Source organism: Musa acuminata, chromosome BXJ2-4, assembly GCF_036884655.1.
Source record: "Musa acuminata AAA Group cultivar baxijiao chromosome BXJ2-4, Cavendish_Baxijiao_AAA, whole genome shotgun sequence".
NCBI lineage: Eukaryota > Viridiplantae > Streptophyta > Magnoliopsida > Zingiberales > Musaceae > Musa > Musa acuminata.
The window spans coordinates 1,603,658-1,631,062 of record NC_088341.1 but is presented as its reverse complement, the minus strand read 5'-3'; the positions used below and the strand labels follow the sequence as shown (position 1 = coordinate 1,631,062).

General features: G+C 36.9%; 3 protein-coding genes across 9 annotated transcripts; 2 read left to right on the top strand and 1 right to left on the bottom strand.

The window, feature by feature from the left end:
- The first annotated feature begins 834 nt into the window (after positions 1-834).
- Positions 835-5,134, top strand: LOC103980309 (transcription termination factor MTERF4, chloroplastic). Of its 3 annotated transcripts, XR_671316.3 has the most exons (4): positions 836-2,217; positions 3,243-3,294; positions 4,414-4,466; positions 4,858-5,134. XR_671316.3 is itself a non-coding variant. In XM_009396671.3 (2 exons), exon 1 carries the CDS (start codon positions 1,032-1,034, stop codon positions 2,202-2,204), a length of 1,173 nt encoding a protein of 390 aa, XP_009394946.2. In that variant the 5' UTR covers positions 835-1,031; the 3' UTR covers positions 2,205-2,217; positions 4,414-5,134. The 3 variants fall into 3 exon arrangements, 1 of the variants encoding a protein (XP_009394946.2); XR_671315.3 differs by having other exon boundaries at positions 4,414-5,134; XM_009396671.3 differs by lacking the exon at positions 3,243-3,294 and having other exon boundaries at positions 835-2,217; positions 4,414-5,134.
- A 3,539-nt stretch (positions 5,135-8,673) lies between these two features.
- Positions 8,674-9,743, top strand: LOC103980319 (heavy metal-associated isoprenylated plant protein 23). Of its 5 annotated transcripts, none has more exons than XM_009396683.3 (3): positions 8,674-8,802; positions 8,981-9,212; positions 9,299-9,743. In XM_009396683.3, the coding sequence occupies exons 2-3, from the start codon at positions 9,062-9,064 to the stop codon at positions 9,595-9,597; spliced, it is 450 nt and encodes a 149-aa protein (XP_009394958.2). In that variant the 5' UTR covers positions 8,674-8,802; positions 8,981-9,061; the 3' UTR covers positions 9,598-9,743. The 5 variants fall into 5 exon arrangements, with proteins under 5 accessions (XP_009394958.2, XP_009394960.2, XP_009394957.2 ...); XM_009396685.3 differs by having other exon boundaries at positions 8,677-8,802; positions 9,038-9,212; XM_009396682.3 differs by having other exon boundaries at positions 8,692-8,846.
- Positions 9,744-15,546: 5,803 nt separating this feature from the next.
- On the bottom strand, positions 15,547-16,880 carry LOC135608883 (FCS-Like Zinc finger 5-like). The gene is made up of 2 exons (XM_065101934.1): positions 16,448-16,880; positions 15,547-15,841 (listed from the first exon to the last, which is right to left on the bottom strand). Exons 1-2 carry the CDS (start codon positions 16,777-16,779, stop codon positions 15,688-15,690), a joined length of 486 nt encoding a protein of 161 aa, XP_064958006.1. The 5' UTR covers positions 16,780-16,880; the 3' UTR covers positions 15,547-15,687.
- Between the last annotated feature and the right edge of the window lie 10,525 nt (positions 16,881-27,405).

Sequence of the window (27,405 nt, the reverse complement as noted above, 5' to 3'; positions counted from 1 at the left end):
AATGAAGATTAGCATCATACAATAAATTCCTTCTCCAAATATTTTCTCGATGAAGCCTATTCACACCACGTTGTTCGTTTATAGGAATGAAGATTCCAATAAACTAACATTGGTAATCGATGGATAATCAACGATGAAAAATCTCTAGTTTTATTGGAGATCACGTAACATGAGGTAACTTAGTGGAGAATAAAAGGTAAATTAGGATTCTATTAAACTAAACCAGGTTTAGTAGATTGGATTAGTTCATTTTAAGATTTGAAAGTATTTTCGTTAAAGAAAAAAAATAAGTGTCATAATACAAGGATATCAGTCGATAAAAACCCAATAATTAATGATTTTTTGATAAAAAAAATAAGAATGAGTGATTGTATTTTGATAAAATACCCTTAAATAAAAATACTACAGTTGATTTAATTTTATAATTTAGGTAGCATAAATATTAACCCTTCAATTTTAATGAGGATTATGACTTTATTAATATTCATTCATTTACTATTTTTAGTTGACACACACTAAAAGTTGACAAGGAAAAGTGGCTCGCAGAAATCCTCGACTGAAGAAAAGAGTTGACTTTACTTGTGTTAATTCATTTATTATTTTTAGTTATCAATCAATAAAAGTTGACGAAGGAAAAGATGTTTGTGTTCGTAGAAATCTCGGATAGAAGAAAAGAGTGGACTTTGCTACTGTTCATTCATTTATTTTTTAAGTTGGCACACAATAAAAAGTTGCCGAAGAAAAAAAAGAGGCCTGCGGTCGCAGAAATCTCCGACCAAAGAAAAAGTGTTGACTAGTGTTCGTTCTTCTACTATTTGTAGTTGGCACAAAATAAAAGCTGACGAAGGAGAAAAGAGGCCTGCGGTCGGAGAAATCTCCGACCGAAGAAAAGAGTTCTTCCGACACAGTGACGCACTTCTAGGGTTTCGGATGCAGGTACTTCCGGCCAGTTTCCTCCAGACGCAGCAACACCACCATCGCTAGGTTTTGGTGAAGAGAAGGAACATACAAATAAGGAGGAGTAGACGACGATGACGTTGATGAATAGATCGCCGTACGTCTCTCTCTTGTTCAAAGCCCTCGCCTTCATCCCTCGCCGTCGTCCGGCCGATGCTGCCGTTTTTCTCTCAACCCATTCTTATTCCGCCGCCTCCGGGGCTCCACAGAGCAGCCCCGTGGCTGAATACCTTGTCAGCTCCTGTGGCTTCGAACCGGATGAGGCGGCCAAGGCCTCGAAGCTCCTTGGCCGCATCGAATCCCGCCACCAGCCTGACTCCGTCCTTGGCTTATTTAAAAGCTACGGTTTTGACAACACCCAGGTGAAAAAGGTCATATCTGCAAACCCCCGGTGGCTTCTCCTCGACGTGGGGAAGACCCTGGCCCCAAAGTTCCGAGCTTTGCAGGATCTGGGCTTCTCCTGCTCCGACATCACCCACCTCGTCATATCGAATAACCACGCCTTCAGCTACAAATCCCAGACCATCTTGTCCAAGATCCAATTATGGCAAGGCCTCCTCGGGTCCAACGACTTACTGGTGAAGGTATGCAAGAAAAACAGGTGGTTTCTCGGGTATAGCATTGAGAAGAAGATCCAGCCTAACATTGAGATTCTAAGGGATTTCGGGATCACGGATCAGAAGCTCTCAATGATCCTACGGCACCGCCCCCTCCTCATAACCCAGAAGGCTGAAACCCTGAAGGCGTTAATCAGTCGTGTCGAGGATTTGGGAGTAGATCGCACCTCAGGGATGTTCCCCTTGACCCTGACTGCGCTCCACAACGTCTCCGAGAAGAAATTCAAGGCTCACTTGGAGTTCTTCAAGGGTTTTGGGTGGTCCGAGGATGATTTCCTTGCTGCATTCAGAAAGGCTCCGGCTCTTTCGACATGTTCTTTAAAGAGTTTGCAGAGAAAGATGGAGTTCTTGGTCAATGAAACCAGATGCGCTCCGTATTATCTTGCACACCGGCCAGTGATTTTGACGATGAGTTTGGAGAAAAGATTGATTCCCAGGTATCGGATATTGATGGGCTTGAAGTCAAGGGGAGTTCACATCGGTAACCTCCGAATGGACACATACATGTCATATACAGAGAAGAAATTTCTGGAGAAGTTCGTCTTCCGCTACAAGGAGTTTCCAGAACTCATTGAATTGTATAATGTAGCCCCAAAAACAGAAATGCTCTTTGATACTGCAGGTGCATAATGCATGGTGCAAGGTATTGTACAAGCAAGTTGTGTTACCAGGTTCCAATTTTCCACTGTCTGCATAACTGTTTGCATCCATGTAGTGTGATATCTGCCATTAAACTTTTATCTGCAGTTTGCAACCAAATAATTCCTGCCATTTACTTTTTTTCTTTATGAATGTAAGATGAACTTGGATGCACACATGAAGCAAGAAAATGAAGATTGATGAGAAGATTTGCGATGATATTGTCGATATAGTTAATTGCTTGTTGATAATCACTTTCTGTAGATGTGGTTGTTATTCTTGTCCTGTTCGTTTTAAGTCTACTGGAAGATATCAAACTTATGTAGGTTGTTCGACACCTAAATGTTTTAATTGATTTGGCTATGGATATTTGGTAATTAGCTTTGAGTTTTGGTTAATTTTCGAAATGATAAGAAGTAGGATTCTTTTGGATGACTGGGTAGGACGCTTAGGTGATTTTGAGGTGGAGGATGAAGCGCTTTTGATTTAGGGTAAGGGTCGGTCACCTTTTATATAACTTTGTTACTCTCCTATCCAAATCCAAAACCCAAAAAAGAGAAACGATGTTGAGTATCATCCTCTTTTTGTGTATTTTGTTTGTCAAATTTTGTTCTCTTTCTTAATCGATTAGTTTGATGAACAAGATTGACAGCATTAGTAGACAGTTTCGAATGGGATTAGTAGTCTTCCAACATGATGATAAGAGATTGTAGACGTGTTTCTACCATTGTGAGTGGTGCACCATTCCATTCGAGTAATGAAGTAATAGCTTGGAATGTGATATGAATTGAGTTCTTAATCTATAAGGAGCTTGTTTCGTCCCGAGTCGTCGGACAAGTTCTGTTACAGCTAAGCGCATTGCTGGATGTGCTTTTCTCACGATGAACTTATGAGATCTTCTATTCTAGTTTATGCTTGCCTTTTCATATTATGATTCTTATAAGCTGATTGTATGACACATGATTGGATTTCTTGACGTCCCGTTTCTACTAAGATAATCCCTATTGAACTGAAAATTACATATTTCAGATGGTCCATAGCTTGGGAGCTAAGGATTGAAGAAGTGTTCTTTTCCGGCAAGGTGAAATCCTTAGCTGATTATCTAATAAAATTATATTTAGACGTTTACTATATTAATAATGATGAGACTTGATGGGATGTTTTTTCAATTGTTGGCAATGAGTATTATTATTTTGCTCTGTGTATTACTTATGTTTGGATGATATTTTCCTCTCCTCTTATGACTTGGTCATATTGAGCATAACATGTTCTTATCAATCCAAAATACATGGGTGTTAGCTCGGTTTGCAGAGTGTTTGGTGCAAATCAAGTGGATTAACACTGTTCTCGGAAATTGCCCTTTTAGCAGGTGTTACTGTCCAGAGGTTGGCATATGCAGTGTGCTAGTTCGATTACAATAGTAAGGCTATGTTGAACAAATTGGGAAAGTAAATATAATTCTTGGAGCTACTTTTATAGGCAAAATTCAGCCATTGCCCAGTCTTCAGGAATGAAAGAGAAATGAGACTCGCTGGCTTCTTGTAAATCAATTTCACCCTTCCCAAAATGTATTTTGTCCACTGTCATATGATACCAACTTCAACCTTCCCAAAACGAAGTAAAAAAACCCTTCCCAAAATGTATTTTGCCCACAGTCAAACTCGAGTCAAGATATTTCTGACAGTTTGAATCTTTAATTATATTTATGATATGTAGTTATAGTGGTTTATGCACTATGAAAATCCAAATTTTCAACTTTTTTTGGCCTTTGCTACTGTATGTTTCTTTTGCATCCTTTATTGGGTATCTTCTTATTGTCAAATCTGTAAGAGCTATATGACAAAAAGGTGATCTGCAAGTCAAGTGCAGGTTGTTTTTATGTTACATACTTGATCTTCAATGTGACTATAAAGCATCTCTAAATTTATTGCCTAATAGCAGCATGTAATCTGGAATTTGATTCCAGCCCTTAGCTCTCCAGATTCTTATTTATGCTATTCTGTTGTAGTATAGCATGCTAGTCTCAGCCATATGTCCGAGTCCTAATCTTTTGGTATGTTCCCATCTTGTGGTTTTGATGTATTATTGTCTCTGGACAAATTCATCAAAATAATCTTCCCTGAGGTATTGTAGCATGCTAATCTCTGGTAAATGTCATATATCTCTGAGTTCTAATCTTTTGCTTTGTGCTTTCTTTTAGGTTTTGATGCATCATTGGCCCAGGAGAAATGATGCTCGCAGTGTCTTTTGTAGGTAGGTACTCTGTCAAACAAAACAGAAGCACCACTTATATCTTGTGACAGAAATTGGAATTTTCTGGATAATTTTTCATCTTTGTTGAGTCATGGGATCAACAGATGATGTAGAGGATTTGCACCCTAATGCTTGTTGACCATCGTAGATATGTTTTTTTGACAAAGGCTTGACTCAGTGAAGAATTATATACTGTACTTTTCTGCTTTAGAACTAGTTGCTGGATAGGATCAGGTTCTTGCTGTAGGAAAAGACTTGCACTTTGCACACACACGCACACTATCTCTGAAATTGCTTGCTAAACAGGATGATCATTTTTTTTGTCATAATTCTCAGGTTGTGTTAGTAATGTGGTATCATCCCTGCTTCTCATGTTTAAGATTTCTGATAGGTGTCATATACTTTTGGATATTTAGAAGACAAATGGATTACAGAGTAAGAGTCAAACTCAAACTGCAATGAGCACTATAAAATGGCAATAAATCCTCTGCAAGAATGGATTCTACTTGGAAACTATTGCAGCATTTAGAAGAGAAGGATGCTTTAATATGCCTTTCTGACCTTTAAATAGTTGAGACATTATGGATTGGTACAATTGTTGTTGTTGTATGTTGTAATATGCATTAGATTAAAAGATGATATAAATCTGAGCATAATTTTTGTCATCAGATCACTTGTCACACTTGGTTTTTTTCTAGTTTCATCCAGTAAAAAGCTAGATTGCACTGTAACAAACTGAACTTTCTTTGTCATTTTATTTCCACCAGATTGATGGAGATAAAGTGAAATTTAAACTTAACACTTTGATTCACACAGCGCAGGTGTGTTCATTTCATGTCTTAACATATAACATCAGTTTATATTTCAGAAAACATAGATATGATTCTTTCTGCTTTCATTTCATTGTTCTTGTTCTTATCACTTTTGAGAATACTTTAATAAGTAAACAAACAAAAGAGTAAAAAGTGCAAATTCTCATAATCATTCTGTTTTTCCAAAAGAAAAGAAGGAAGAAACGGATAAAAAAAACCGCACTGCTTTTTTACATTGAATCGACTAGTCTTCAAGAAAAGATGAAAAGAGAGAGAGAGAGATCTTCCGGAGGTGAAAGCAACCAAATAGTAGCTAACTAGATTTTATGCTTGGTTTCTTTTCTCTTTCTTTTGTTCCCGTGAGATGCAAAATGAAGGGCAAATGGCACTCGTCTCTCCACCAGAGTAATGTCCGCAGCCAATTTTTGCAGACACCGAATGGAATTTTGGGTCATAGGCATAGATTCATGCCATCTCTCCACCAGATTCGTGCACAATGTTCGGTGAAGAAGAGAATAGCACTGAGTGTTGCTGCAAAGCCTAAAAGACCTACTGCTACAAGGCACAAAACAAGGAATTAGGCAGCCAAAGTTTTCTTGAGGACCTTCCAAAGTGGCGCCCACAATGTTTCCCTTTTTACCTCGAGAATGAAATATTTGACTTGTTGGGGAAAAGGAACAAAAGTGTTCGCCACTTTACTTTGTTAGTCACTAAGCAGATTTTATTAGAAGATATTCTAACTAATAATCTTCGGTCTCTTCAATATATTGCAGTGTTGAAGGTATTTTTTTGCACAATCTTCATGAACAGTCAATACAGAAAAATATGAAAGACAAAAAGATCTAGCAAAAATTTTCAAGCATTGAAATTGCAGGGGAATTGTTCTTTTTTATAAATAAGATCATGTTATAACAAGTACATAATATTTTCCCAAGCTGGTATAATAATTTGTGGAACTGATTACTAGCAAATCAGTAATGTTGTCTGACAACTGAAATCTTATTTTAATTCTTGCACACAACACCATCATATAAATATAAAGCATACACAGATCATCATTTATTAGCGCCCCTTCAGCGTTTTTATCATAGAAACTAAAACTTTGCTCCTTTTATTCTCTGCTAGTCCATCTAAATCTCATCACTACAATGCTCTTCTTTTACATGAATATAACTTTCTTGGCTTAACGAAATGCACTGATGATTCTTTGTTTGTGCAATACTTATCTTTTCAAACTTACTCTATTGAATGCAGATAGCCAAAGATCTTAAGAGAATTGTCGGTCACAAGATATTGTTTAGATATGAGGAACTCGCATAGCAACTTGTTTTGTCTGCGACCTGGAATTCTGCAATATCTAATAGCAAATGATTGGAACTTAGTTGGAACTTTCGAAGCCTACTATATAGCATACTCGTACTTGTTCTGTCTTGTATCTTCCTCCGCTTGGATCAGATCTCCACACACTACGAGGGCTTCAAATCCTTGTTACTCTACGGGATGGATTTATCGGCTAAACTTGACAGATTCACTGTAAGAAGGCCATGTGAGTGCTTCACAGAATCTAATCTAACCTGAGTGCAATTATTGCGCATGGGCATGATGGCGGTGGCTACCCCACCACCAATCTCCTACGTCACAAGGATTCATCTCCTTTGCAAAAGGCCATGGCTGGCTTCCGTTCTTTTACTACCTGCTTCAACTTTCCAACTGCAATTGAAATCATCCTACCTCAATTGCAAGATATGAGATCAGGTTTCTGTAGCGGGGAGATTGCATTTTGCTGCTCAATGATAAATGTCACTGTTTGGTATGAGGCCCTCTTTGTAGCTTTTCGCCTTCTGTCTTCCTTCAATTGTTTTCCTTTCTTTCCTGTCATTTACTTCAGAGATGGAGAAGCTTGATATCTGCAACTTAGATGTGAAGTTCCAAGATCATGTTCTTGTGAGCTTAGCAGTACAAAGCTTTCATTGCCTGGAGTCAGAGAAATATTCTCTGAATCATTTTTAATTTGAAGAATAATATTTTTGTTTTATTGTGATTGTTGCTGACGTAAAAGATTCATCGTATCCGATTTGATCTTTGTCCACCAAGTCGATGTTCGCATGTCAAATTTTCAAAGAAGAATTTGACTCTTATCAAAGACCAAGGCTTCATGCATCAGAGGATAGATCGAATTGGATGCAATCCATGGAATCAAGCTGAGATCTTTTGGAAGGAGATCTTGAAAGAACGAGTCGAAACTAAAGTTGGCAACATTATATTCTTAGACCATTAACAGCAGGATGCCTCCTTTCTTGCTATCTCAGCTTTCCAGCTCCTCTAACAATCTTCCATTTCGCTACCCAGACGATCAAAACGCTGCACACATTGCAAGCACACAGAAACAGGCACATGCATGCATACCACAAGTAAATATGAGATCACATGCAGCGAATTGGATGAGATGCAGAAGAATTACGACAGGAGAACTCCAATGATAAGATAGTTGAACACTCGGATATGTTGGTAGTTTCTCTCTCTGCACCATCAAAACATTACAAAGCACTGGATGAGCATTGCAGTAGGTAATGATGATGTCGATATGTACCTAAAAAGTCACCACATCAGTTTTAGCTTGAAGTGACATTGATATTTTTGCCTACTTGAGTAGAGCCTCTGCTTCCCTTCATTTAATAAGCTTCATTGCATTATATATAGTAAAGAGGGGAGAATTATGATGACCAACATATGTAACACCATACAAGCTGTTCCTCTGATAGAGAAATGGTTCACAAGAAGACATGATAACACAAACAAGTCAAAGAAATTAATCCAGCAGGCTATTCTGCTCATCAAGATAACTTTTGGGTCTCAAAGTCAGCAAAACCTAATGGAGAACTCAAAAACCTACCTTGCTGCTTCTGACACCTGCATCTGAGACAACGAGGACCAGCTTGTGGTGTGACAACTGGAAAGTACCACCTCCAATCACAGGCTAATCTCTCATTTCTTTACTCAGTCTCCCAAATCCTGAGAAAACTCTAATGAAACGACAAGAACAACCAGGTGAGAGAGAGCTATCCTCTGTGGCCCAAGCAGAGAGTATTGCAGTGGCAAGAAGGTGATGATGGCATGGAAGCTAGACACGTGGTCCTTTGCAAGGACCACAGGAGCTATTACTAGTGTCCTTTTCATTGAATCCTTACGAGAGGTTTAGGAGTTCCACGTTTCAATGAAGCTTTCTTACAGCTCAAGGACTGGGTTCTCCACTCTTACACACAACGCAGTTGTGTTATTCCGAGGGCCACACAACCCATTAATATACACAGGTAGAGTGTTGTTTTTCCTTTTCGAGTTTTCCTGCATCAGTGCAAACCTTTTCCACTGGCATTTCCACGTTTGTTTGGTGAAGGTTCTTTTCGTGGCTCGTGCCTTTGCAAGGCCTATTTAAGAAGGGGGTTGAGGTGGAGCGAAGTTGCAGCAAAGGAAGGGCAGTGTGAAGAAAACTATATAAGAAAGCTTCACTGTGCAATCCTGCTGAGGTTCTCTTCTTTCCTCTTCTTGCTTCTCCCAATTTCTCTTTCAGGTAGCCCTTTTTCTGGTCTCGTTTCCCATCAAGCTCAGTCTCTTCTTTCTTCAACAGCTTGGGTGCATGTGGTTGCCATTTTTGTGATCGTCTATAGGCTAAATACCAATATCTTGTGTCTTTCCATTTTCCAGATCACTATACAGGAGCTTCTATATCTCATCTTTGTAGTTTCTCCTAATCTTCTATAGTTTCTTCCTCCTTCTACCACCACCATGGGAGGCACCATGGACTACCTCTCCAGCTTGCTTGGCAGTGGCCACAAGTACAGGAAGAGGAAGCAGTTTCAGACTGTTGAACTGAAGGTGAGGATGGACTGTGACGGCTGTGAGCTGAAAGTTAGAAATGCACTGTCTTCCATGAAAGGTTTCTTCTTCTTCTCCTCTATTGGATCTGTGCCCATTGTAGTACATCATATGATGTTCTGATGCAGTTCTGATGGATCCTCACAGGAGTTCAATCAGTGGAAATCAACAGAAAGCAGTACAAGGTGACTGTAACGGGGTATGTTGAGCCACACAAGGTACTCAAGAAAGTTCAATCCACAGGGAAGAAGGCTGAGATCTGGCCTTACGTTCCTTACAACCTGGTTGCCCACCCGTACGCTGCCCAAACCTATGACAAGAAGGCACCCCCTGGGTATGTCAGGAACGTGGAGGTCATCAAAGTCTCCAGCCAAGCTGTGAGGCCAGAGGACCAGTTCACAACCTTGTTCAGTGATGACAACCCAAATGCCTGCTCTATCATGTGAACATATCAAAGAGACCACTGTTCTTTCTTTTCTACCATTGTTCTATGTCTGCAAAGTTGCTTCTGTGCTTTGTTGCGGAACAGCTGCATGTTGTAATTTCTTGTCCTTTGTCTTTGAGTGCAGAGTTTGCAGTTTCCTTTCTTCCATTTGCTTGTCTTATTGCTGTCCTCTAAACAAACAACAAAGAAGATTACTTATGGGACACAAGTACACCCAGGTTCATTAAAGAAGTTTCACTTTTACCAATACATGGAAGCTCTTTTTCTACAACTCAATGACACAATTGAACCAAAACAACCATCTTTGTTTCCAATTATTTGTTAAGTACATGGCCAGGAATTTAAGCAAAAGCAAGGAACTCAGAAAGGATTATCTAACAACCATTCTAAATCTTTTAGCAAGCACCTAATGTTTTGAAAGGGAGATCATACCTACCACATCAATACATCCTTTTCACTGGGGAAGGTTCTGCCTTAAATCTGCTTGTTGAAGGACACAGAAATTAACCAGCAGCATGCAGTGAAACATAGCTAAGCATTTGATGTAACAGTTGCACCAAGTGCAAGTCTGCGGCATTGTTGTGTTGACTTTGAAGAATCAAAAAAAGAAATCTGATCTTTCTGTACCTCTTCACTTGGAAAGATTATGGAGAGCCTGTGACTGTGCTGCAAGAAACCAGAGACCTATGCAAGAAGTCAGGCACAGAAAGATCTTCTCATGAATTCTTTTGGTTAATTGCACTCTAAATGAATTGTGATTTTGGATTTATAAGGCACGACTGATTTCTGTAGAATCCGACCTATCAGCAAAATTCAGAATCTCAAAATGTGATGATGTATACATAAAATAAATGCATCAGTGTTTGAGGTTTGTCTCCTACTCTGCTCATGGGGTGATCAGCACAATCTATCAAATCCAGTCAGCTTATTTGAACTATAGCAATACAGCATGAAATGTTCCCCTTCTTATGCAAATATACAGATTGTTTAGAAAACAGTAGTGACGTCCAAAATACAGAGTAGTACTCGTGTTATTTGAAGGGAAATATACTTATCCATGTCACTCATTCATGTGAGGAAGAGAAGAATTTCAAAAATAAAAAATATAAATAGAGAGATTAATAATCAAAGAACATATAAGAAAGCTGATGTAAGATTTAAAGTTATTCGATAAATCCCTAGATATATTCAAATATTAAATTATTTAATATGTGAGATGATCCTTGAATTATGCTCACTATGCACAAATTAATATCAACACCATCTCACACAAACGCCTGAAAATTTTATATACTTTTCCTAATCCTTTATAAAAATTCTATAGAATATCCTCTCTAGACATTCATATAATTTAAGTGTTAGATGAGCTGCAAACAACTTATAGAGATTTAGGATGGGATCATCTTCCTTCCTCAAACAACATAAAATTAGTCACACTGCATTCTCAGACATTAGATTTTGATAGATGGACTCATGACTTCTTGCAGTGCATTCAACTCATTTTGAAATACCCATTATCCTCTATTCTGAGTAGTGGTAAGGATTAACCTTTTCCTCTATGAGTTTTTTACTATACTTAATAGTAGGTTTATTTTGATATAATTTATCAGTCCAGATTCAAATATGAAAATTATCTGATTAACTTATTGAATTTAAATCATCCATCTAAAATACTTAAATCTAAATTAGTAATAATATATTCATAAAATTCTTATAAAATAATTTAATTCTTTATTTATTTATAATATATGATTAAATTTGGAGTATTACAGTATAAATCTTTTCTTTTTTAAAGAGGACATTGCCACCAGAGCTTGATTATTGTGATGGAGTGATGGTAAAGTTAATATTCTGGAATCCAACTGGTGATCCATAAGACCATTTTCCACATCTATGAATGTGATTTGGGAAGAGAAAAAGACTCCAGCATTTATGAGCAAAAAATGCAATAAAATTAACAAACACTTCTAGGAATTGGAGGACCTGGAAGTATCAACATTTGATTAACAGAAAAATGTTTTCTAAAGAGCATGATTTCTGGCAATGAATAGATATGAATAAATAGCACATCTACTGATTGAAACTTGAGCTTGTACTTACCTCAGGTTGATTGGGCTCTTTTCTGGGCTCAATCAAAGAAATTATGAGGCTTATACTGTTGATAGGCTTGGCCTTCCTCACTGATGATGCAGATGATATTGTGGAACAAAATTGAACTGTATTCAATGATAATTCGTTCAGATTTGGCGACATGATTCAATAGAATATGTGTCGTAGGACAAACCATTAATTCTCTTTTGCTCAAGCCTAAATCAAGCATTCAAGGAGAATGCTGTGTGGAGTCTCTGTGCCAAATCATTTGATCTTTGCTTACCTGCAGACCCCATGTCACCATGTGCTAATATTCTCAATTAAGATAGATAGCCACTTGACCTAAAATACACAGGAACTAAGCTGGATTATGCTTGTATTCTTTGAATCAAGAACCCTTGAACCAAGACCGCTTTTGGTTATCACCAGACAAATATCAGTAAGTATCCTAAAAATTAATACTAGCTGCATATGGATCTCTACTATGTTTTCAGCATTAGCACACGCGCGGCATCAACCATAAATAAAATCTTTTGTATTAGAAGAACATGGAGTAAAAGATGAAGAATAATCTTATGCAAGTTCTTCCGAAAGAATAATTGACTGGTCGACAAAAGAGACAGCAAGAGGATCACAACATCAAGCTTCTTCTAAGGATCCAACTCAAGGAACTCGATCTTTTACTCAAATATGAAGAAGCATGGATGCTTGATCTTCCAGATAAATTATCAATGAAGGCACGACAGAATAGAAGTAACAATGTAACACCTTCAGTTTTTCCACTTGAAATCCACCGATATAGCCATCTTCAGATATCAATAAGTGTTTTAGTCTCAGATTCTTCAGTTCCTCTAAGCATGTGCAGATCATCATTATCAATTAGCACAATCTGTATTAGTCATTAACAAAGCCACAAATTGCTCTTCAGACAGGCCATCATGTCAGTTCATTTTTTGAGAACCTTGTGCATGTACAGTTCATGACACTCCTAAAGCTTGTCAGTAGGAATTTAGCAGTACAAGATAAGAAAAAGAAGTAATTTGCAGTACAAGATAAGAAAAATAAACAATGGATTAGAGATGCATTATCAATCTAGAATAAGTAGATCAGTTATCAAGACTTAGTATCCTCCACCACAAGCTGACTTTATTTCATGCAACAATATGACCATGAAAGAGTTGTTTTCATGCAATAATGTTTAGGCAGAGCAGGATCCATGCATTTAATGTTAGCAGGAGACTTGTCTTGAGGTTATTGTTTGCCTCTTCACCAAAGAGAAGAGGCATTGGCATTCATTGTGGTGCCTCTTCTCCACCTAGTTTTTGTCTGTCATCAGTATATCCTAATCGAAAAATGGGCCAGCCCTATGGATCAACTGGAATAAACTAATAAAAGGCAACATTGCTTTTAATTCTGTCATAGTTTTCTAACAGATTTCATGCTGAATGCTCCAAACAAACAATTACTTCTCACCATTCTTGGACCAATATATTTTTAGAGCAAGCAAGCCTGGAGAGGCTTCCTGCATCCTATACACAGCTCATATTATTTGAGACAGTTAGCTGATGGACCACACAAGTGCAGTTTGTTGTCTTCAAACATTAATTTCTTCCGTTGTTGAGCAAAATTTAGTGATGTCTTTTACAAGTTTCATTTAAGACAAACTGCTGGAACTCAAGCTACATAACATTATTGAGAAAGATTTCCACTGCCACGTCAAAAGGCTTGGCTAAGGAGCTAGTAAGACTAAACTGCAACTTCAAAGATGAGAGAAATCACCAGTGAATGCCTCTTCACTGATCAGCACAATATATGAACAGGGAAGTTCTCAGCTTTCAGTACTAGTATGACGTGATTGTCCTGCTCTTCAGTCAAAGGGTGAAGTATCAATTCTCAGTGCTGATGGCGAAAAGGATCTGTGGAACAGTGACCATTATTGCCAGGGTAGATACCTGCATGGGTGATGGTATTGGCATCATAATTGATCTTTTCTCAAAACATTAGTGCATATTGTTGGTGGTTCTGTGGCCTCTCTCCATGCATTTATCTGCTAATGACTTCAATTTGTTAACCAATAGGCTTCTTGCACTGGTGATTTGGAGTTTAGGCTTTGATGGAACTGGACATCATTGTAGGACTGGATAGTGGCACAATCTGAAAGAAACAAATAATAAAATCATAAAGAAGTCCTAATTAGTCCCTAAACTCCAGATGTAAGCAAATCTCAAGGGTATAGTTTATAACAAGCAGACAAGATCAGGAAGTATGATAAGGATTAAGTTAATAAGAGGAATGAGATGGCTTCCAGATCCACAGCAAGCTATGATGTGCTGAGGGAGACAACTTTTACTGTGAAAGGTATCGGACATCTAACACTCATTTTTTAGTTTAGTCACCCTCACTCGAGTGCAGATTCCACAATATCTGATCTTACAGAGCAATATATATATTAGAAAATACAAATGTCATTCAAAATATCTTATGCAACTTTACCTCCCCAACTCTTGCTAGAGTTCCAATGAACTCCCGTCTCCAAATTCTGTCAATCAGATACCAAGACTGAATCCATCTTTGCTTAGATAGATCTTAGATAAAGTAATAGGACTAGGAGCTGTACTATGCCAAACACTTTAAACCAGCAAATTGTTCATCAAGTAAGTTCCAATTTAAGACAGTCCACTAAGTGAAAGCATATTATATCAAGGATAACTCGCAACATGAACTCAAGTACATAACATGATATTATTGACCTCTGTTGATAGCCAATGGCACCATCAAGTTGAAGGTAAGGAGGTGACACAGTAAGGTGATGGTAGAAGTCCAACGTTAAGTGCATATTTAACCTCTGTAGAGTTAGATGAACACTCTTGTGTTGTTCTTCAGTGTGCAGTTCTGTTTCATATTCCATCATGGTGAAGCGATGGTGAATGTTTTAATGAGGTAATTCAGTTTAACCACGGTGCTTTGCATGAAGTAAACAGATCGAGGATGCTTATAGTCGAAATTTCCAATAAAGTTGGAGTTTCAGAAAGATGATGGCGATGAATCTATTGACTCGTACTAAGAGGGTAAAAGTCGTCCGCCCAAGAAAGGGAGTTCAAGATTGCAGCAGCACGCAAACCCTTCGGCCTTCGGTGCTCAGCGACGTCACAGCTGAGAAGACGAGAACAACATCGAGGCCAGGTCGTCGTTGTTTGTGATCTCTACGTCACACGGCAAATACGAGAGCGAGAGATGGGGACATGAACGACGCTGAGCTAGTGGGTTAAATGAACGGTGATAAAGATGGGGCCGTGCAGATCATTGCATCTTCCTACCGGGCCCACCCTAGAAGGGTCCCACTTGACGCAAGCCGACATGGGGAATAGAATGAACATTCAACCTTGCATGCCTTCATACAATGTATGTGCAGAGGTTTTCTGCATCTAAATGTTCCCAGTAAAGCTACAATTATGCCAGGAAAAAGCATATCAAGCTACACGCCTAACATTACCAGTATCTCTGGTGGCAGTGAAGCTTCGTAGGGATGATTCATTAATATATTGCAACTATTAAGGAACAACATGGCTGCACGAATTCTTTCTCCGCAACTCAGCTACCTCTGAATTAAGGCACATGGCGCTGACGTTAAGCATATTTCTCAGTTTCACATGAAGCATGAATATTGGTTCAATGCAAAAAACTGCCGCTCATGCTTGTGGAAGACTATTCTTCTTAGATGTCCAAAAGACTTGTAGGAATCACTCGAAGAGGATGGGGATCATCTGGCTCATATGATTTAGACTTTTTGGAATACAGGCCAAACAAAAGGACATTTTGATTCACGAGTTGCTGGCATTCAAGGCCACAAGAACAAATCGAAGCACAAGATGGTGTAGACTTCATTGCTTTCCATGAGAACCGAAAAGACATCAGCTTCATGTTTCTACATTATATTCCCTTCTGCTAACTGCAGCATCTACAGTGCATGACATGGACTGTTCTTAAGGAACTCTGAAGCTTATGCGGCGGCGACCATTTCGCTGTCACCGGCTTGCTCGGATCCAGTGGTTGCAGTGGAGGTGTCCTTCATGGAAGTCAACGAGCACTTCTCCTGCAGCTCGTCCTGAGTTATGTGCTGCTGACGGCATTCGAAGCTGCAAAACGCATCACCTCTGTGCAAGACAGGAATAATAGAGTTAAACATCCAGTGATGATTTGTAAGCTTCTACTTGCATGAGATAAAAAGATCGCTGAGCAACGATGAACTGGTTCCGAGACAAACCATCAAGAATATCTTTGTTATATCCAAGATCTATGTCTTCCAATATTATAGGAGACAATCCCATAAGATCTCATGAGATCACTCAAAATCCGAGTCTGAAAGATTTCAGGGCTTATGTAGATCTCAGAAACTAGGAGAAGACCTATTTATCTCGTTGAAGATAATACTGGGGGATAAAAAGCTTCACAGAACATCCAACAAATACTTTTGGCTACATTTAAATTTCCACAAGAAATGGAGAGAAATGAACCTTAAGCTTTAGCGAGAGCAGTAAGCACAAATGAACTTGGAGGCAAGCGAAAAAAAAGAAGATAAAGTTCTAAGCACCATCGAACAGATATACCTCTGCATGCACTTGGCATCTCCTCGAGTTTTTACCCATTATAAAGCAATAAAGAACAAGTTTTTAGAGCAGAAATCCAAGGATCAGCGTGGAACATGAAGAAAACTATGGGAAAAAGAGATGGGATTTTTATCCATGAACCAGAAGCAGTACCTGTACATGAAGGTGTCCTGGCCGGGTCCAAGACGGCGCTTACAGAGGCCGCAGGCCCTGAGGAAGGGCGCCGTATCCACCACCACTAGCTCGGCCGAGTTCCTCTGGCACCTGCCGCCCCGCGGCGACGGCGCCGCCGGGTTTCCCAGGTTCTTCGTCTCCAACCAATCCGACGCGGTCTGCCGCTCTCTCGACTGGTCCCGCTGGTGGTGAAGGGCGTTGCTGACCTTCTCCTGATCGAAGGGCTGCTGCATCACCTCGACGTCGGCGGCGAACTCGGTCATGCTCGTGGTCCGCCTCATGGGAGGCCGCTGCCGCTTCCCCAGCAACATATCGCCTCCTCCTTCCCTAATTCCTCTTGCTTCAGTAAAGAAGAGAAGGAGGCGTAGAAAGGAGCGGGCGTTGGGAGGCGAGCGAAGTAGAGAACAGGAGGTGAGGAGACCGCAGTCAACTAGAAGAAGGGAAGCCAGAAAAGAAGCAGATGTATCTGAACCGTCGATTGCTTTCCCCATCCGTTGGTCCACGTCCGTCCTTTATTTTTCGGGGCTTTTTCATCTTTTTATACGCGTTATTTTTTCCATGATAGATTGGCGACCAGTTACGATCATCCGTCCGATCAGCATCGGACGGTCGTAATTCGACGTAACACCACACCGTTGCTCGGGACCTCGTCAGAATCGACGTCTCTATCGTCGGCCCGCCTTATGAATCATTGCCGCGGGGCCCACGGTTCCTGGGTTCGGCTCGAGTCTCGGTCGGGACACGCCCCAGCATCTCGCTTTCCCGGTCGATGAGGTCAAATGGTGGGCCCCATGCCTACTCAGCTCCTCCGGTTTCCTCGTTCCTCGTTCACGCTTTCTGCCTTTCTTTTGTTCCCAGAAATACTATGCAATTATTTTTTTCTGGGGTATAAGAGTATATTATTTTTAGCACAGTGATCTTTTGCCAGGTCAAATCGGTTTGAACTAAATGTTTAATATATATTTTTTATTTTATTCCTATGTTTCATCCAAATATGGACAAACATGTAAATGATGCATGGCTCAAAATCAACCTCATAACACAAGCATGGTAACAACAAAAATAATGTGGTGATAATCTTGAATTGGTAAAATATTCAAAGAGAGGTAGGTCATCAAGCCTGTTCTTCATCGGGTTTATTTGTGATAATTATTAATTTTTCATGAATTAATTCAATAAAAATAAAAAATATATATATATATTTATAAAGTCTAAAACTTTGATAAACTAGAGAAAAAAAGTTTCCAAATCCTCCTCTTATATCATAAAAAAAAAGGGGTACGCAGATGTCACTGTAGTAGTCAAATCCATGTCCATTAGATTAGGAAATAAACAGTGAGAGGTTGAAATGGTCTATCGTCACTACTTAATGAACTATTATTAAGAGGACAACGACATCTAGCTAACAACGGACACTGAATGGTAGCATAATGAAAAAGACAATGGAAAACATGAGTTAACCATTTTGGATGATGGCATCCTAAGATTGATGCTAAACTATAGGTTAATCTGCAAAATAATTGGAGAGTTGAATCCATGTTTACCAGCTTGGAAGACGAATTCATAATATAGAAAAGTAGTTTCAGCCTGGAGGCTACTCTTTTCCACATGCATTAATATACGTCACTGCAGCAGAAAAGTTGCATCGATGCCCCCCAAAAAGTTCTATGTGAAGACTACTCTTCTGAAAGAACTTACCGTTGTCCACACCTAAAGAACTCAATATTCTACTGTGACATGAAGTGGTCTAAAGGTTGATCCATAGCTTATACGGCTTACTCAGAGAGCATCTTCCTTTCCGAGGCTTAGATCACTGCAAGGAATATACCTAGCGTTATTAGACTTGAAAGATCTGTAACCATTGACTGTGGAGGTGCACACCCATGTCTCTGTCAGGTTTCATCAGACACCAAGCATAGATATTGAGAGTAAGAGTGTAATCACTTCATGATCCCCACTATGACATCTACCAACTACAATAATTTATTTCTGCAATCAGTTTTCCAGTTCTAATCGCAATTCAAGAGAAATTATAACAAAAGAATGAGTGGAGGAAGATCACCAAAATGCATCCAAGTTTGGAACTGTTGCTTTCTGCTGATTGGTAAATGATGAGCCAAAACCCCACCTTTACATAATCAGAAGGAAGAAGATCAAACTGCTGCCTTCCAAATGCATTCATGCAATAAATTCTTCTCCTGTTTTGCATGATAAGATTACAAGCTCTTATGGTAACTTGCTATCTCATTTAATTCATCGGTATGGACCTCATAACCCAAAAAGAGAATCACTGGCCTACCATATAGGTTTGCGAACTGTCTGTGTGTTTGTCAGAAATTAAAGCTCAACCCTCAACAAGTATTGGCCTAGAATAAGTTCCATCTATTTCCAGCCATTACATATGCTGTTTAAAGAATATTTAGTAAAGAGTTCTGTGACTGACTGTATCATCCTCCTGCAGTAATTTGTTGTATTGAGTTTCTCTAAGCTAATCTGTTTTGAGAGACCAATCACAATAATGGAGTCACTTTCAAACCAGCTATGGTCCCTGCACTAAAAGGAGTGGCATCAGAGTTCCTGATAATATATCTCTTGATTCTTAGGCAACCAGGATATATAAAGGTTATGCATCTTGATGCAAACCTCAGCCTGTAACCAAAAGCTTTTTAGCATTGGATGCAATGAGTGGGGCATGTCCACTCCCACCACCACCCTCTACTGACCTCTTGCTTTGTTCCCCATTAGTGGCAGAGAAGAGGCAAAAAAGATGCAACAACAAGTGGAGGAGAATTCCTCCACTGTGAGATGTTGCACTAACCTTCACCTTCCTCATCCTTGATCCTTGGAGGAAGAAAACCTTATCAACTTTCTATCATCAGGAGACCTACATGAAACTTTCTCTTGAGGCTGTCATCCACGTCCTTTCAATTTCGTGGCAACAGAAACCAATCTGGGCCGTGCATTTGCAGGACCCCGTGAGTTTACCGCCTGTCAAGTAGATGACAAATTGTGCCAACGTAAATTATTTTGGGCGTAAAATTCTTCGTCTTCTCTAGTATTATCCTCACTGGCGGTGAGTGGATTCCATTTATCGGTCCATTTGGTGGTCCGAGAATATATACAAAGACCAATTTGGGCCCATGTTATTTGAAGAGGAGAAAAGATAGGTTATGATGACCTCTTCGTAAGCTTAAAATTTTGCACCTTTAATGTCAAAAGAAAAATGTAATTCAACAATTAATTCCAAGTTACACTTTGTGTTGATGTAAAACAATGTTTGAATGTGGTTCTTTGACAAGAAAGTTATATTAGAAATAGAACTTTTTTAAAAATTGAAATAAAAATATTTCTTATAGAGCCATGGAGGATGGTTTTGTAACCTATATTTGAATTTTTCAATCCAAATGCATGATATGTTTCCTATATTTCAATTGGATTCATCACAAAGTAATCATCATTATGAATAAAATATAAATATATATCACAAACTTGAAAATCACTCTGCATAAACAATGCTCGTCAAAATTTTTATCTCGTTATTTAGTAGTACTACGCGAGTACAAATTATAGACTTATCAATTATTTCTCGATTAGTAAATTCCAAATACAAGAGTATTCACAAATAAATTTATCATATCTGTAAAATGTTGAATAACATAAACTAGAAATAACAAGTTGATAATCGTATGACAAAGTTAACGAGGGAATGAAGACCTATCGTTGAGCTTACCTTATATCACTCAAATGGTTGATTGTTTATATAATACCCAGTTTAATCTCTTATCGGGATTAGAATTGAAAGAATGCTTAAATTAATCGACAAGGCTTGATGGCTATATTATCATTAACTTTGGTTTTTTTTAAAAAAAAATCAATTCAAACATTTTGATCCTATGGTTTAATATTTATCAAGTTAATGTGTCTTAATGATATTATAACTAAACTAACATTGGGATGACATGAGATCATGACTAGGTTTGATTATGGTGGGTTGTGTTTGTGGTTTGATGTATCACTAAGGGTGATTTTGAAAAAAATATTTATATTTTTAATGTGTATTTGTAGAAAGGATTTGAATGAATGTGCAATCATGAAATAGTTTGGGGTATTTAGTAAATAATAGATAAAATTTATATTTTAAATGTGCATTGTGGTAAGTGTTACTTGGTAAAATTATATTTCAAAAGTTTATTGAATATTAGATATTAAATTTATTTTTTAATATTTATAAAATAGTAAAATAAGTTCATAAATAAAATAATAAATAAATGTATGTATGTAAACTTATAAAAAAATTTGTATGGCCTAGATATATAATCGATAAACATGGGTAAATCAACATTGTTCTATATTAATCGATGGAATTGTTCTATAGGAAAGAAATTAAAAGAAAATAAATGAATGTTCTATACATATCGATGGAATTATTCTATAGGAAAGAAATTTAAGAATAGAGTTAGTGCCGTTCTTGAGATCTGTGATGCAACAAAGCAGGTAACTCAGTGGAGCAAATGACATTGTGGACTTGTGAGAGGAGTCAATGATAAATAAATAAATAAATAAATAAATATATATATATATATATATATATATATATATATATATATATATATATATATATATATATATATAATAGAGTTAGGGTATCTATTATGTGGTGGTAATTTTATAATTTTAGAGAATATCATAGGGTGCTTTAAAAATATTTATTAACATCTCATAAATGTCAAAATATTTATTGCTATCTGGCATCAACATTTGAGTATTTACAATACAACATCCACGCCAAATATGATTTGAAAAAGATTTATCAAATACCAATTCATATTTTACATATACATTAGGTTCTCAATTCATGTTATCAAATGTATCCTAAGCTAAGCCTCATATACATCATGCTAAAGCTTAATTATAAGCTACCTTTGAATCATAGCTAGTCAAGACCCAAAAAAATAAATAATTACATCTCTAGTTTGATTTGATATACAAATCATGCTAGTACTTTGGGTCACTAACGAGAATGTCAACTCCCTACATCCATTTAGTCCTACATGAAAATTAAGAGAATAGTAAATTAATCTATAATAGGTTCATGGATTTATTATTATTAATTACAACTTATACATTTTGATCAATATAATTCTAGACCTATCAAATCAATAGGTTAATTATTTCATGGGATCCTGATAAGAATAATGATTCCTTATTTTGCTGAACTAAGTGCAAAACCAGTATCTTTGATACATTCTGTTATTAGAGCAATTAAGTGAGACTTGATTCCCACCTCCCTTCATATGATAATAACTTTTTTCTCACTTTCCTACCAAGTCTATCCACTCATCACCTGCATTGATTAATGCTACATTGACCTTCACATCAAAACTACATCTCCTAGGATAGCAAATATGGCTCACTGTACATTGTTTGGCTACCAATTGATTGATTTGCGGAGAGAGAGAGAGTGTGTGTGTGTGTGTTCATGAGTCAAATCATTCTCCACTCAGGTGCCAGTAAGTACATTGGCTTTTCCTTGTTGAATTTGTCTCTTATTGGTGGTCTAATAATTGTCACGGAGGAACTCCACCTTGCCAACTAAATATTCCTTTATTACCAACTTCTACTGCAGCTGAGAGAAAAAAAAAAAAGGCTTTCAGTATTCTGAACTCCACCTGATGATAAAAAGGAAGCTAAAAAATAACAAAATTTAATGGAAATGGAGAACCAAGATACAAAGAGCACATTCTATTGTCATGTTGTTTGATGCATCCAAACCACTCCATGGCCAGAAAGATAATTTCAGCTTTGTCTGCTGAAATCTGACTTGATTCAAGGGATTTGAACTAGCAAGGGAGGAGCTCTGGATCATGTGAAAGGCTTGGGAGTTAGGTCCAGGTAGATTTGTGGCTTGACTGCATGCTTAATATAAATCAGTCACTTCCTAACATTTTTAATTCTAAATGCTTCCAACTTGAATCCTCTTTCATGGAATAATTCTCTCCCATTTATGCATGTGAAACTAGTCCTTAAAGGTATATAAAATATATTTGAGTTTAGCTGACAACTTATTAAGAAGATTGCGGTGGTGTCTAATGGCTGCATTGATGTCTTGAATAGCCATGCAAATATGTCATATAGATTTACAAAGAAAAATTTATATAAGGTTTCTTCAGCTTGTACTTGTTATAGGCTTTCACTGAGATGAGCAAAAGTGCAATATATGACACATATTTAAGTGTTGGACAATGCTATATGTCAGATTTTTTTGACCTTTTAAATCAAAAAAGAAGAAGAAACATTAAAGATGGTGGCTTGCTACCAGTTAGAACGCAACTCCTTGGTAATTGTTTATCTTTCTAGCTCTTTAGTTGGTGCACTGTCTTTTTCATGACATTTCTGAAACAGTGATATACACTTCAAAGTATGGCAACACAGTCTCTTGTATAACTTCTGTTTTAGCAAGACATTAGTGCCTCATGCATGCTTCTTTTCCTTTGTTGCTGATGGAACACAAACATTATTGACCTTTTCTCACGTGTTTGCATAGACAACATCTCTCATGCAGCAATGGTTAAGATTGCTAATATAAGTTTTATTTGTTTAGAAGATATCAAGATAAAAATTTAATTGATTTAGGATACCTACTTTAGATAAAATTATGATGAGTCCTTGACGTCCTCATTTTTAGAGGATATAATTATTTGACATATAGTGTAATGATAAAAACTTGATTTAGGTGACAAGATTGATGGGATATTATTAAAGAAGATTATGATGTAGCTAGAGCCACTAAAGAAGATTAAAGAAAGGATTTGTATGCTCTTTATCTTCTTAGTAAGATTATATTTTCTCGAATTTCAACTGTAATAAATTCTAAGGATGCTTGGAATATCTTAGAGTAACAATATCATAGTAATTCTAAGGTATTGACCATTAAATTTTAATTTTTTTTGAAAGAATTTTGAGAATTTATTTATAGATAAACAATATAAACCTATTTTTCAAGAGTTATGGAGATAGTAAATTAGATGAAAAGATATAGTGAATTAATTTTTGATTAAAAAATTATTGAAAAAATTTTAAAAAGTTTTATGGATAGATATGATCATATAGTTGATGCTATTGAAGAATCAAAAGATTTATCTAAGTTACAGGTTAGTGAATTGCTTAGTTCTTTACAATCACATGAGGATAAGTTGAATAGATCTTAAAATACATATATTGAGCATATCTTACAAAGTAAATTAAATATTTTATCCTGGTACTCAAAGGGCAACGCCTCCACAAGACCGTCATTGCTTACGGTTTGCAGAGATGTAGGTGCAGACATGGATAAGCTATTTGAACGGCATGCAAAGCAACAAACAAAAAGCAAAGAAATATCTGGGAGGCCGAAGTGGTAATCTTCATGCTTCGAGACTCCACCAAAGCGAGAAAGATGGATAGAGACCACCATGGCAGGCTTTGGGCAGGCAGCCGCTGATAAGTGATCACTTGATAAAGATAAAGATAGGTGGCAACAATGCCTCGAGTGGTGCGAGGGGAGAAGAGCTCAGGGAACGTGTCACTGGGAAGCTCGCAGGTTTCTGACACGGAAACCCGAGTCCGGATCCCACTTCGACAAACGTCAGGGAGACGGAGCTTAATCGTCCTCCTCAAGTCTCACGAAGAAGGCAAGAAAATGATCCTTGCGGAGCCCTGATGGACTTGCACTGGATCAATGTGTGTTTGTGTGTGTCTTCATCGGAAGAAATGTAAGCATACAAGAAACGCTTGGATGGATTCTGCAAGAGCGTGTAGTGTAATCCATATGTCTTCCATGAGTCTCGACATCAAACAAATCACCCATTCTTTTTCATTAAAAACACTTTTAAAATCAAAAGAAAATGTTTAATTATTTAAAAACAAATTAAAAATTAATATAAAATGTATTTATCTTATAAATTAATTATTTATAAGATAAATAAATTTTGAATCACAAAGGATTCTTTTCTTACTTCAAGTAATTAAATCATATAACTACTCTTTAAATATTTACTAACCTAAACAATAATTGAGTATTTTTTATCTATTTGTGTGCGTCGTAGAAAATATATTTTAGCTCCTTTTGAATTTTTATCGATCATATGGAGTTCAAGTTTGTCTGTTCGTCGCCCTAACATATTTACTATGTTTTGTTGAATAACAACTTTCACCCTCATTAAGTAAAACTCTTTCTTCCATCAAAATATAAACATCTTTATTGAATTTTTAACCATTGGATCTTTTGTTCGAAAGAAAAACTTCAAAATTTAAAGAACAAACCAGAAAATTAACATAAAATTATACAAAGAAAGCTAAAAATTTTATTGTTATCAAATCATAAGTTTGATTAAGTTATTTAGTCTATTTATAGACTAAATAAATTCTAAATCATAATTTTTTTTTTTCTTATTTGGATTCTGATCCTTCAAATAAGTTGAATCACCCAAATTATTTTCTCATATGTTGCTCTCCCACCACCAAGATTTACATATACATGAAATATTTATCGAATAAATAAAATTTTAAATTATAAAAAAAAAAATCTCTGATTAGCTTGAATCATTTCATGACTCCTGAATACTTAGCAATCAAATTTTTTTATGCAGCAGTGAAGAATATTGATTGTTTGGTGTAATAAACGGAGGGTTCCTTCAGCAAAGATTGGAATTGTTGCGTGGGAATTTTCTTTACAGTGAGCTCAGTCTGGAACATAGAGTTTTAACGTTGAAACCATCGATATAATAATTTAAAGCTGGTGCAAATCTGTGATAGATTCTACGTATTAAACTAAAAGTAAGACAGCCAACTACTCCTTTAATTTTTCTGAAGGCTTCTGCACGCAGATCCAAAAGATGAGAATTAGGTACATGGAAGGAAGCATTGACTTTTAGCGAGTCACAAGGGGTACAGTTCAGAACCCTAAACCATGAGAGAGGAACACAATTTTGGAAGACGATAAATGTCTTTTTGTTTATTCACAGCATCACCTCCCAAACATAGATACATTTTTATATGTAAGTACTATAAGAAATCATGATAAAAGTAACGGTTCATTCTTATGTCTGCGTGTGTTGTAATTAACACCACTCTCGTGTCTTGCTCTCCAAGAACAGATTTTGATTAGTGTCTATCTTTAATGCTATCAGAAAATCTGGATGTGTTCTTTTTTAATGGAATCCTCTCTTAAAAATTACTCGACACACTGTAAAGAACATGGCAGCTGGTTTTGGGCTCACGCTACTTGTTTCGTATGTATTATTCATCTTTTTTTTTTTTTTGCTTAATCTCATTCTTCTCAATGAAAATAAGACTTAGTAATACGATCAAATTTTATCGTTATATTATATGAGTCTAACTTCTAACTCTTATCATAGGTTAGATTTTGGGAAAACGATGGATTTGTAGGCGTTTCGATGCTTAAATTAGTATGATTTTATATGATTCTAAAATAATAAGATAATAATTTTCTACCTCTAAGGTCAAAGAAGCACTCAGAGGACCTTTTACAGGTAGCCATTAGATTAGAGCAGACGAGTAATTCTAAAAACAATTATGCCAAATACTCAACTAATCATGAGTCAAATTGTCAAATGCTATAATTATAAGGCAATCAATGTTTATGCTAATGATGCTGGAGGGTCACAAGTTGTCATTCTGGTTTAATAGGTTGTTTTGTCCACATTGAACCAGCATTCCTATAGATGATGATTTAACTATCATATCAGAATGACAAAGGTGTATAGTCAGATCTAACGTGTTAACGAATTACTTGTATGTTAGATTTCCCATATCAATTGTCAATCTAATAATATATGGAGATTGATTCTATTTGGATCACATCTAGAAAATGAAAAGTTCTTCTCAAGAGAATATGATCAAGAAAATTATCAATCGAGGAATGTGTTTGCCGAAGGCAAAAGATAACAATACATATATCTTGTATCTCATATTTTATTTTCATCTTAAGTTAATTTAAATTTATTATGAGCAAAAAATCTATAATAAATTCAGGTTTAGATTTAGCTCGATGATTATAGAAAAAGCATATTCTTTTTAGATTTGAATGATTTCCTAAAAAATCTTCCTTTTTTATGTTTTCATAAGGTATCTCCTCTTTTCATTTTCCTAAATAGAATTTTTTTTATTTTTTTATTCTTATAAATTTCTTTCTCTTTCCTAGTCATCGGTTGTCTTTATCATCGTCGTTTTGTTGGTGTCACCCACCGTTCCTCACCTGTCACCTCCCCCCCCTACCTATCACCGAGGGGTCTTGCTCATCACAACTATCATCTTTGCCTTTGTGCGCTCTTCCTTTCTTGTCATGATTATCACCTTCGCCTCATGAAACAAAACAAAGGAAGAGCGAATGTGACATGTGTAATGGGTTAAGAAAGGTGCTCATAAGCAAAGATGACGAGTGATATGAGGCACATAAAAGTAGAGGTGATGAGCATGATAGGTCAAAAGGGCAAAGTTTTATAGTGATGGGTTGGGAATAGAGGTGATGGGGAAGGGGCAAAAGTGGTAAATATAACAAGTGGACAAGATTGTAGTACAAAGAACAGTAAAATCATGAAGTGAAAAGAGGAGGGGTGTAAGGCGACAAGGATACTATATAAAGACAATAAAATCTCAATAAAAAAGGATGTGGCACCAATAGGTGAAAGCGATGTGCAAAGGAAAATAAAAATATTATATGAGAAAAACGATAAAGACATCTTAAAAAAATAAACGAAGACTGTAATAGGAAAATGATCTTTTAGATTTTTTATTGATATGATATTATTTAATTAGTGCATAGTAATATTTGGATTCATCCACCACGTGGCTCAAATTTTTATTGACCAAAATTAATGATCATATTCTTTTATAATTGCACGATCTTAATAAGTAGTAAGAATAATTAATTCGTAAAC

Coding starts and splice junctions, on each gene's coding strand:
- LOC103980309 (XM_009396671.3), top strand. CDS start 1,032: ATGACGTTGATGAATAGATCGCCGTACGTCTCTCTCTTGTTCAAAGCC.
- LOC103980319 (XM_009396683.3), top strand. CDS start 9,062: ATGGGAGGCACCATGGACTACCTCTCCAGCTTGCTTGGCAGTGGCCAC. Junction 9,213..9,298: donor TGCACTGTCTTCCATGAAAG/GTTTCTTCTTCT, acceptor GGATCCTCACAG/GAGTTCAATCAGTGGAAATC.
- LOC135608883 (XM_065101934.1), bottom strand. CDS start 16,779: ATGTTGCTGGGGAAGCGGCAGCGGCCTCCCATGAGGCGGACCACGAGC. Junction 15,842..16,447: donor CAGGACACCTTCATGTACAG/GTACTGCTTCTG, acceptor TGTCTTGCACAG/AGGTGATGCGTTTTGCAGCT.